At 36.1% G+C, this 12,057-nt stretch overlaps 1 protein-coding gene and 1 long non-coding RNA gene across 3 annotated transcripts; one reads left to right on the top strand and one right to left on the bottom strand.

Annotated features, from left to right (window-relative positions):
- The first annotated feature begins 3,218 nt into the window (after positions 1-3,218).
- LOC143214619 (uncharacterized) lies at positions 3,219-5,106 on the top strand. Of its 2 annotated transcripts, none has more exons than XR_013010183.1 (4): positions 3,219-3,452; positions 3,595-4,058; positions 4,546-4,636; positions 4,711-5,106. It is a non-coding gene; the product is annotated as an uncharacterized LOC143214619 (long non-coding RNA). The 2 variants fall into 2 exon arrangements; XR_013010182.1 differs by having other exon boundaries at positions 3,225-3,452; positions 3,595-3,715.
- Positions 5,107-5,412: 306 nt separating this feature from the next.
- LOC143214603 (uncharacterized) lies at positions 5,413-11,958 on the bottom strand. Its single transcript, XM_076435861.1, has one exon. It carries the CDS (start codon positions 10,199-10,201, stop codon positions 7,631-7,633), a length of 2,571 nt encoding a protein of 856 aa, XP_076291976.1. The 5' UTR covers positions 10,202-11,958; the 3' UTR covers positions 5,413-7,630.
- Between the last annotated feature and the right edge of the window lie 99 nt (positions 11,959-12,057).

The raw sequence follows: 12,057 nt of genomic DNA, 5'->3' as shown, positions 1-12,057 counted from the left end.
GAAAGAGGAAGGTTCACTGCATGGGGCTCTGGTCATCCCATCAGTCAAAAAGTCTTTTGGAGACAGAAAAATGCATTGAAATCTGCTGGTTTTTTTCCTAGATTTTTACTCTACTTTGGACACTAATATTATTAGATATAAACATAATCTCGTTAAAATCATGACCAGACCCGTGTGTGATGAACCTTCCTCTTTCGAATGAGCCCTCACCCAGCCCACAGTTAGCTCAAATAAGGACAAACAACCGATTCGCGCAAACCCACGTTTCGGACCCAAAATCTAGTAAGATTCTAGTAATTTTCTAGTTCCAAATCGAGGGTAGACTAGCCCCGCGGTAGGATATCTTCGGAGACCTTTTTTTGTGCCACGCACAGCGGGCCCGTCGACCCCGCTCGAAATTTCTGACCCGCTGTCTCGCGAGACCAAAAGCACGCGAGACGAAAAGCACGCGAGTCAGGAACTATAAACGCAGCCTAATCCTCCGGCAACCCTCCCTCTCTTCCCAGTTTTCCCCGAAATTCTATACTCTATACAATTGTACTTGCAGCTTGCAGCTATTCCTTCTGACGCGATAACGGTAACGTTAGCGTATCTGCTTTATAATATTTGTCATTGTTGTAATATCCTGCAATTTCTACCATCTTTAACCCTTAGCACTCCAGTGGTGACTCGAAATCACCACTAAAAATTGCTGTCCCATTATGCAAAATATTGTTTACATTGTTAAACATGTTGGTAGCTAATCAATTACTAATCCTTTAATTATTGTATGAGGTATTACAATCAATTTCATATCCATCAAATGAAAAGAATCGTATAGAACGAAATTATTCTACCTAGAACGAGATGTTTCATTTTCGAGTTAAAACAGCTTCGAAATTAAAACAGCTGCAAATGGTTAATTATTATAACTATCTTTTAAATTTTCAATATAGGCCCCACATAAAAAAGTTGTGAAATGCAACATTTAGTACCTATTTTCTCTACAATTCCGGCCAACTGCAATTTCTGGAAAAATATCTTTAGGATGACGGGTAATTCAGTGTCTATGATGTTTCGCGTGGTTAACAGACAACGATATAGATATTTATTAAAACAATAACACGTAACAATAACAAAACAAGATGTAATAATAATAACAATAACGAGAAAACTAGATTATAAACGTTAATGACTATCGAGTACTAACAAAGTACAGAGATATAAATTAACGTAGCGCGGGCAACTCTAGAGCGATGCGTTCTCAACGAGTGCCACAAGCTTTTTTTCCACTGGTAAAAATCCGTTTTGGTGGGAAGATTAGCAACGTGAGAAAGACCGTTAAAATAAGGGGAGGAATTCTCCGTTCCTCAAGAGTAAGGAGAAAGTTTCCTTCCCCAAAACAATTCAAAGTCGTCGCTGCCAAGGACATTGCAACGGTTGAGTCAGGGTTCTGGTAATCGTCACTTTTACGACCGAACCCTCAACGCAACCGTCCACAGCGCGCACTTGAGAAGGATGCGTCCGGAAAGTCCCTCTTTCCAACGCGCCATGTCCACTACATATCTTTTCACATCGTGCAGTAAACTAATTTCTCCAACTTCTCACGAAAAGTCCAAATCCATATAGTCCAACATTAAAAAATAACTTTTTTACTCGAATTAATACAACCCCTGGCAGAAAGTTTCCGATCCGGAGGCATTGATACGGATTTTACAGAAAACTATTACTTTATGGAGTTGAAACTGATGGGAAATTAAAAGGGGCTTATTAAAGAATGAAGAACAACAAATTAACATAAGCTTCCATTTATTATAACAAAGAAACGAGACAATAAACAAAATGTTACACGGAAAAAAGTTAATAGACCCATTAATAGATCTGCTGGAAGAAAGTTTCCCATTTGATTTACAGTCTCCGCAACACCAAATTTCTTCAACAATTACTGTTGGATGATTCTTATAGAGTTTTTTGCGCTGATTCCGAATCTGCCCTTAATTTTTCTCCTAGATACAAATTTCGGATCACGAATAATAGATACATAATTTGTAATTAGTTACTCGAAGATATAGATACACAGGGGACCACCTGTAGCGGTATTTTCGAATACCTCGAAACCATTCTGCACTTCGCAATCATAACTTAAATTGTGTTTCTTTTTTTTCAATTACAGAAAGTGGACAGCGAAAGTCGACAGCGCGAACTGCATCAATTCTTTAAGTTGAAAATAAATGTAGACAATTAAAAAATGTTTTTGGTTAAACTTTTCATTAAAACTCGAAGCAATAAGTATTTACCGAACAAAACGATTATAGATGCGGGATTCGATTCGGGGCCAGAAGATTCCCAGCCGTATATATGTACTTGTTTTGTTAACGGCTACCCAACCTCTAAAAAATTATAAGAAAATTAAGAACGGTTGCTTCAATAATATCCAAGTACTGAATTCTTATAAAACTGGAGTCTCTAACACTTCAATACAAAACATGCATTTTCTTGGAATTTTTGGAGGTTTTCAATTTTTTAAAACATGTTTCCGTAATCCGAAAAATCTGAAAAAATACACATTAATAATCAGGATGAGACACAACTAACGTAACAATATAAATGTGGTCAACTGAAGACTTTGATGTATGTATATACATAAAATCGGCAATTTTATGTTTTCCGATTTGTTTAAAAATCGATTTTGCAACCAAAAATTTTGAAAAAAATCTCAGTAGTGTATGCTATTCGGTAGAATATTCATGAATTTTTTCATAATTTTCTGTTGAACATGACGTGACTAAAAACAAATTTGGTTGGATACTTCTGACCATCTTTTCCGGCTATACCTTAAGAATCAACGAAACCATTATTTAAAAAATACAAAATATATTTCTTTTTACATCGTTAAAACTGATTTTTCAAAAAAAATTAGGCCTAATTTCTCTTCGATATCTCTTTTAGATCAAAAGTTATAGCAAAATGTGCGTCGCGCCGCGTGCTGTGCCCGAGATTCAAATGCGCGCCGTCTCCAGATTCCGACTTTTCGCCTCATGCTTCCGAAACTTCGGCAACGTGAAAATCGAAGGAACGCGTCGGCGTCGATCAGTCGAGCAGGTAGTCACACGGACATGGTAGAGGTACGTTTGTTGTGTAGCGCGCGTGCAATCGAATATGCACCAACACGGGCAAGCGCGGTCGACACCGCTCACGGATACGACGATACGTCAGGGAAGGGGAAACTGCCGTTCAGTTTTCAGCAGTTTTCAGTTATTCTCTGAACTCTCAACAGTTCGCAAGTTCTCGTTCGCTTAGCTCGGTCGTAATATCTGTGGTTGTCAGGAGGACGCCGCCGCATGTCACATTGTACTTTCACTTTCGAGATATTGTCGTTTAAAGTTTTGATCACTAATGCTTTGACAAGGACATTGGTTAAATTGTATTATTTTTTCGAGCCTTTTGAATTGATTTTCGTGACGTTTTTTCTGGTAAATACCTAATCCTACACTATAAAGTTCAATAAATGCATAAACTGAAATTTTTTGAAATTGTGACATGCAGCGTTTTTCTTGACACAATCACAGATATATTTACATAGCTTCGCTCTGTAGTTACACGTTACATTCGCAGGTGCGGTCTGCGTTGCGGCATTTGACTATTTGACTATTTATTAGATTGACTTGCTTGGATTATGTGATTACGTGGATTACTTGGATTACGTGCACTACGTGGAAGGAAGGAAGAACGGAAGGTATTTGTACATATTTATATTGGTTGATCGGTTTCATTTTGCTCAAATGTCTCCCAGAATCTTCGCGTGAAAAAGCGTGAGAACGCTTGTCGGCACACCACGCGACAGTGCCATTTGCCATCACGTATGAGGTGCTACGGGGCGAGTATGTTCACTTCAATGTAGAGTCCAAAATAGTAAATTGTTTGTTTCTTTATCACTTTATCACTCTCTTTTCATTATCATTATTATCATTTATCACTTTAAACAAATCCAACACAATTCAGCTTTGGCCCATTCAGATTAGAATTAGCTTAGCAATATTCTAAATCGGCAAAATGATGGCTTAAACCAATTCAGTAAGGCAAGTATTAGGTTGACCCAAAAGTTTCTTCCGCATTGTGTTCCTTTAATGTAGCTAAATAAATACAAACAATACGATAATCTTCATGTTAATATTTTAGTACTTCTTAATATGAATTTGCATTATGTGCATGCATCGAAAAACAACTTTTGGGACAACCTAATATTTATTTAGCAATATTAAAGAAAGGCATTGCGGAAGGAACTTTTGGGACAACCTAATATTTAATCTTCTTCACTTGCTTCTCATCATCGAATTTTTTTATTTCTGGTAGTACATTCTTTTGTTTGTAGTTCAACTTTAATCGATTTTTTATAAATATCATTGCAATGTTTGAATCAGTTAGGTATATTAGTTGATGAAAAACGTCAGAAGACCTTTTGTAATTGTAGCACCAGAAATTAGAAAATTCGTTGAGATGAGCAATAAGCGAAGAAGATTAAATACTCACCTTTACTCACTGTGTAATTAAAAATCTAATTTACAGAACGGAGGATAAATATAATGTGCTATCCAGGGAAGGAGGAGAAGGAAGCTGCGGCAACCGGGGAAGAGGAAGACCTCTAATTTTTCACGTGGTACGTATATCTAATTATGCCATTCAACACACATGCATATATTGTACATTACTGATTTTCTTTGTATTTTTTAGGTATCCCACCTATGCCAGAACGTGCTACGGGCCACAAGTTTTGGGAAGCAGAGGCAACAACGTGTAATAATCACAATATACAGGGTGTTCCGTTTAAATACGAACACCTAAATATCTCTTCAGGTTATTGTGATGCAAAAAATATTTGTTACGTAATGTGCATGGTGTCAATGGACCAAATATCTGGCACACCGTGCACATTACGTAACAAATATTTTTTGCATCACAATAACCTGAAGAGATATTTAGGTGTTCGTCCAATAATAAAGCATAGTAATAATAAAAAATTATAATATTTATTATATATATATTCCTTGTGTCATTGTCCATGTGTCTTTACCAACTCCCTGCGGTGTATTAAAAAATAAGAAAAAGTAAATTTTCTTGTCCCTTGTACGACACTTTGTCTTTTTTTGCATGTTGACATTTTAATCTTAGCTTCCATCTCTTGCAATCGATGCAGAGAATTTTTATTTTGCACAGATTTTTTTTTCGTTTTCTCTCCTTGCATGTGACTGAATATTCATTCAAAAATCAGTATTGTCGGTAAAAAGGGAAACTGCTACATATTTGTACAATAGAAATCTACTTTATCGACATCTGCCACATTAGTGCGATCTGCCCTTACCGACGGCGCTGCCCTGTATAACGGCATTCGCCGCATCACAGACTTAAGATTTGTACAGACTGTGCATGCTATTGTTCAGTCGCGCCGGGATCCTGAATTACCGACCCTGTAGAAAATGCCCTAGCACGACAGCGGACTCTATCGAAATGGAACGGTCAGCTAGTGAACTACATGACGTTACAAAGCGAAAGGTGTTTGGCTCAGGACGCTAGATTTTACAGCGTTGTCAGCTTTAAAAGTGCAATGTTGCCGGATTATATTCGTACAGTAACCGTCGACCGTCGATGCCCGCCTGCCCGCATCGAAAGCGTTTGAGCGGTTTCTTGTCTGCTTTCCGGAGCTGTCGAAATTCAGAGTCATATTGCTCCTGAATTTAAAGTACAGAATTTTCATTCGTTAATAATTTTATTAAACGATTATCTAAATATTCGTTGAATTGTTAAAAAATCTTTTTAATGTTTTTAATTGTTTATGTAAATATAAAATTTTTTAATGTTTTGATATTTTTAATTCGTAGATTGTTTAATGCATTCACGTAAACCTAATTATATATGTACGACGTTCACTTAAGTAATCTACAGAACAAAAGTATAGTTTTAAAAATTATGTTTTGTTCATATTGGTAACAAATGTTAACGTATCAAACTAATTAATTTAAATTTGCATACGAAAGGTATTATTTTCCGATACGGAAGTATTAAGAAAAGTGTAATCAATCATGCACGGCATGTGTAGGCTGATATTTGTATATTAAAAATGACGCGCTTTCCTTTCCGAACGGATGCAATTTTAGGTGTATACAAGCTATTTAAGAGGAAAAGTTAGAGGAAAGAAGCTGGTTGCGAGGAAAAGCGCCGCATGTCACAATTTCAAAAATTTGAGGCATTCATTGAGCTTCGTAGGATTGACGTATTTACCAGAGAAAAGTCATGAAAAGCAAATTCGAATGGCTCGAAAAAATAATACAATTAAACGGCTATATCTCGAAAGTGAAAGTTTGTGTCATGCGGCGTTCTTCCTGACAACCACAGATATTACACACACACTTAAGAAGTCCTTATTGAACATTATTGTATTTCATATTTAAACATTATAAGATGAAGAAAAATGTGAAAACTTGGTATAATAATGAACACTCTTTATATAACGAAATAATAATTAAATAACAACTTTTTTTTGTTAGAAAATTCACATGTTTGACAACATATCGTGGCGCCCGTTCTCAATGTGCTCAATGTGAGTAAACTAAATGTTAACGCTTATTATTCCATTCGGATCTGCATAGTTCATTGTTACAACATTGCTTCTTCTAAGTATTTGTATAACTTTAATAGTTTTACAAAAAAAACGATTCGATGTTCACAATCCTTAGTGACTAAACTGATGTATGTAACAAATATTCGAATTAGCAGTGCTAACAGGGTAGGCCACGTGAAGGCATGAAAGAGGACTTTTCTACCCCGGAGTTTTTTCAATATAAACCCATACCCTAGAAGTTGATATTGAATAAACTCACAAGCATAAAATATATATAAAATAATATATAATATATAAAATATAACATATAATATATACAGGGTGTCCCACGCAACTGGAACAGGCTGTACCTCCTAAACGGTCGGGGATAGAGGGAAATGTATTAAGAAAAAGTTGAATGGCATCAGACGGTGCATACTACGCAACTAATTTTATGCACTTTTGTGCATCGGTGCATCAGAAAAATGCAAGTGCACTTTTTTTTTAATGGAAACCTACATTTTTGACTGAAATAATCGATGCAGGTTGTTGTACTCCACATAAAAATACTAACATACTTATGCCCTAAACTTCTTCGTTAAGAAGTTATCGAAGCTAAAAGTTCACTGAATTATTTCTCGTCTCGGCAAGTGTTCCAGAGTACATACATACCTACGTTATATAAATCAGAGAACTTCCTAACGAATAAGTTTAGGGCATAAGTATGTAGGATGGGTTATCACAAAAGTGCATAAAATTAGTTGCGTAGTATGCACCGTCTGATGCCATTCAACTTTTTCTTATAACATTTCCCTTTATCCCCGACCGTTTAGAAGGTACAGCCTGTTCCAGTTGCGTGGGACACCCTCTCTGTATATAATATAAAATAAAATAATACATATATAAAAATAATTTTTTTAATTTTTTTGATACGTATGTTTTTATGCATATATAAAAATAATTTAATTTAGTAACTCACACAAATAAAATACGGAAATAAAAAATATTTACGCGAGTAAATGCCAGACATACGATACGAAGAAAAAAAACTAAAAATTACAATCCTTTCAAAATCTGCAGTCGAGCCACAGATCTTTGATTGGACTGGCAACGTACTTTTTGTCCCATCCACTGCGTGTCTTTATGAATTTTAACTTTCATAAAAAAGAACACCATCGCCTTGCGGTGCTCAGCACAATCATTATCGACAAACCAACTCGGATAATTGTGCTCGACTGTTGTAACAATTACCCTAAATAATTTGTCTAGAATCTGTGTTTCACATCGTATGCGGGGGTAGTATTTATCAAATGTTGTATTGATTATATTAAATAATTTAGAAAATTCACCTGTAGGAACTACTAAGTTCCCAAAGTGAATATTTTCGTCCAACAAATATGAACGAAAAGAGATTAATAACTGTTCATTACGAGTCAAATGATTACTAGAATCTACAAAAAAATCTAAACACGCGGGACATTTACTTACCTCTGTACATTTCTTCGCAACGTATCCGGCGAAATACTCTATTGCACAATTTTCTAATGTACAAAAGGATGAAGAACTTACAGATCCACTGATTGTGACATCTGTATGTTCTTCACCCCTCTCGTCTTCTAATGCTACTATTGCGTCATTTACTGCGGAGGCTTGCTCATGTTCGGCTAAGACAACTGCCTCCTGCAAAAGCACTACGTCATCATCGCATTCGTTATTCGCGTATGGCGAACTATAATTTAGATTCATATAAGAATTTTTGCTAAAAGATTGACGTACTGTTTTTACAGAAGGATTTCGATTGTAGGTGCCACAATGCATTCTCATAATAGAAATAAATGTCTCTATTATATCTGAATTTAAACGGGACGTTAATAAGAACGGGATGCCCTCGTTTTCTAAATCACGCCACAATTGCACGGTACCACCTACAGATTGATATAACCCCACAAAACAAGGTGGTGCTTTATAACCGTTTGGAGTAATAACTTTCCAATTTTCTATAGCATGTAGCTGCTTCTCCAGATTACGTACAATGTAATCTGTAGAAGCAGACAAGGCACGCTTGTTTGGATTTGGGTCACGTAAAACTTTACTGTTTAAATTGTCGAACAAGTCATTAAGTGTTTCAAAAAAGATTGCCGTGTCTTGCATGGTACTCGAATTCACAGCACCAATTGTATGTGCTGTGAGCATAGCCGAAGAAACGCGTTTACTAAAAACTTGTAGAGCTAGCTTACACTTCATACGATCAAATGTATTTGGCCTTACATGTTTTTCCGTCAAACGATAAGCAGCTCTAGTTAATTTAGAATTCTCAAGGTTCCACAACGAAACGACATCGCTCCAGGAAACGCGAGAGCCATTAATTGAAAAATCATACTTTAATAAATTATTCCTGATGCTTTTAAATAAATGCAAGTAATCATAAATATAAAAAATTTTGTGGCCATTTCTAAGAAAATAGGGTACTTTTGCCGATACTCTTTCTTCGGACATGCTCTGGAAATTTGTTCCTTGATCAGAAACAATCGCTCTAACTCTTAAACCAATTGCATGTAAAGCATCTAAAATATCATCCAATATTGGCGACAATTTCCCTTTTTTCGTTACACCCCCCGAAACGAAAAACGCGAACGGTTGTTTCCAATTCCGGATCAATCCCCTAACCATGAATATAAGTACATGTGTACCCACGGCTGATGATCGGCCATGAATACCTAAATCTTCGAAACCTTCAATGACTTGTTTCGTATTATGGAAATCGAAGCATTTTTGAATTGACATTTCATCAAATGAAAGAACACAATTTCTATCTCTAATTTCCATATTTGATACTTTCAAAGCAAAACTATTACATAATTCCTGGCTTATCCCAGGCCAAATATTTATGCGAGAAAACCACCTAAAAGTGGTGGTCCTATTTGGAAGGAAAAAGCCGAAATTCAATCGCATTTTTCTATATAAATTTGGCGAAGTGTAATGCATTGATAATGCAAGCTCCTTCTCCTCAGCTGTATACATACGCTTTTGTCGAAAAATTTGCATCAAAATGAAAGGCAAAACCTTCTTCGGGACGCGTTTCTCGACAGCTTTCTTCAAGCAGGAATCACTGATATCACCTAAAGAAAGTTTTTTCTCTGCTCGTTCAAGTGCTTTACACTTTACTCGATATCGCGAGCGAAGATTCTCACAGCGAATATTCGACATTTGTATCCTCTTTTCGGCACTCAACAACTGTTCTTTCAAACATGCCTGTTCTTTTAATAATAATTCAATGTCAATTGTAGTACTATGGCAAGAGATGCCTCTCGAAGCATCATCACTATCACAAGTATCATATAAATTTGGAATAGCGGTCTTCATAAGCCGACCGGAAGCATACATACAATTTGTATTAAAATGTTTACTACATACGTATTTGTTTTTTAAAAATGATTCATTTTCCTCTACCCAGTCATCTAAGCCGCAATTCACAAGCCATGTGATACAGCGTTCTTGGTCCTTTACAGGAAATACATGGAATGATGTACCACTTGTAGCATTCCTATTCGTAACGCTGCAGTTTTTATAAACACATCTCCTAAGATGTGACCTACAGTCACCGGTTTTACTTATCAGCTGATCCATATTTCTATCTACTCCGGCACAGCACTCGAAAAGTTAAAATACACGATGACTTGATGACACGAATACTCAGACTAAGCTGCCCTTCTCTGATCCTTGTCCCGACAAGACTGATCCTTCGAAAAACTCCCACACTTCCAGGATTCTTTCTTGACAAGCTTTTCGGGGTAAAACCGACATCCTAATGAAACCGATATACTACCGAAACCTACATTACAGTCAAGTATACACAAACAAATGGAACCGTCGTAAAACCTTCCATCGTAAAACGTTCCGTGCGGAGGATTAAGCGCGAGTCCGAATTCAGGTAAAATATCCACCAACGACGCGACGCGTACAGTGGGAAATTTTGATGAAATCTGTGTAAAAATCAAAGAACTTTCGATAGAGATGAGACAGAGCGATGTTTTTTTTAAATTAATGCTGAAACATTGCAGAATATGGGAAAACAGAGAGATTATGGTACGAACATTTTTAATCTTGAAAAAATTCGTTAAACTTGTAGAAAATTGCGGCTTTCAGATATTTATAAATTACGATTTGAAATGTGACGGCTGACAGAGATAAAAAGTGTGAAATAAAAAAAATTTTATAAAAAAAAATTATACTTTTTAGTGCGTTTTTTCGAAGTCGGTTTAATCTTTTCTTATAAAATTTTTCGTTTGACAGCTCGTTTTCGAGAGCCAGGTTCGCGTGCTTTAGTATATGCAGAAGGTAGAATTGGTTAAACATGGTCAGACGCGTCAGGTGATTCGTATGTAATAGCAAGTGTATTTGCTGCATTTTCTAACTCTTGTCAGATTCTATAAATGAAGTCATGATTAAAAAGATAACGAATGTCTATACCGCTGGTCTCGAGACAATGCCAGCAGACCGTATACGGCTAAATGACTCTATGTATACCTTGAGGACAATATTAATAATCACTATTGGCCAACGACACCTTTTTAATCATGACTTCATTTATAGATATTAGTTTTTGTACGAATTGTATATGTTTTACAAAAATGGTGTCGATGCTCGATGGAAACCACGAGAAGATGGTTTTCGTCCATTTGGAACGGATAAGGAGGGTTTATGGTAAGAAGTATGGATAGAATCATTGTGTGGGGAAAAAAATATAACAAAAATTATTTCATTCCACTAAAACCAGTGCTATTATTATCGCACAAACAAGTTTCACATAGCAGTTTCACATAAATTTTTTTGTTTTTATATTGCGCAGTTGCGCCCCGTCAGAAAAGTATGCAATCGTTTTTATTTTTTCCACATGTATAAGTTTCAGAAAAAAGATTGGAGATAAAATAAACTTAAAACTTTAAAAAGCAACCAAAATGAACGACTAGTGTCAGCTCGTTTGCTTAGGAAGGGTACTTTTACTAATGCAATATTGTCGCTATAGATAATCCAACAAGATGTATGATTTCATTCCATTCAAACCGATGAGGGTTTAAAGGTTTTTACCTCTTCATTAAAAAGGTGTCGTTGGCCAAGACTGGTCACTAATATTGTTCTCGAGGTATAAATAGGATCATTTAGTCGTAAACAGTCTGCTGGTATTTTCTCGAGGCCTGCGGTATAGACAACGGACCATAATAGCGGTGCGCTCGACTCGCCTCTACCTGAAACGGGGGTACACCGCGTACTTTCCCAGCTCATTGTAACACCAATTTTCGAATCGCCATCGTTTCCAAGTGCTCTTTTTGAAGGGGAAACTTCAAGGAATATATTTTTACCATATTTTTTTCAAAATTTAAATCACTCTGGCCCCTCATCTAAAAAACGTAAAAAAAGAAAGTATTTAAATTTTTCGACATTGTATAGTTGATTATAATTATCGAGGCTAAAAAAATTATTTT

The sequence above is a fragment of the Lasioglossum baleicum genome, chromosome 12 (genome assembly GCF_051020765.1).
Source record: "Lasioglossum baleicum chromosome 12, iyLasBale1, whole genome shotgun sequence".
Taxonomy (NCBI): Eukaryota; Metazoa; Arthropoda; class Insecta; order Hymenoptera; family Halictidae; genus Lasioglossum; species Lasioglossum baleicum.
The sequence above is the reverse complement of the archived record's forward strand: the minus strand, read 5'-3'. Positions and strand labels throughout refer to the sequence as shown.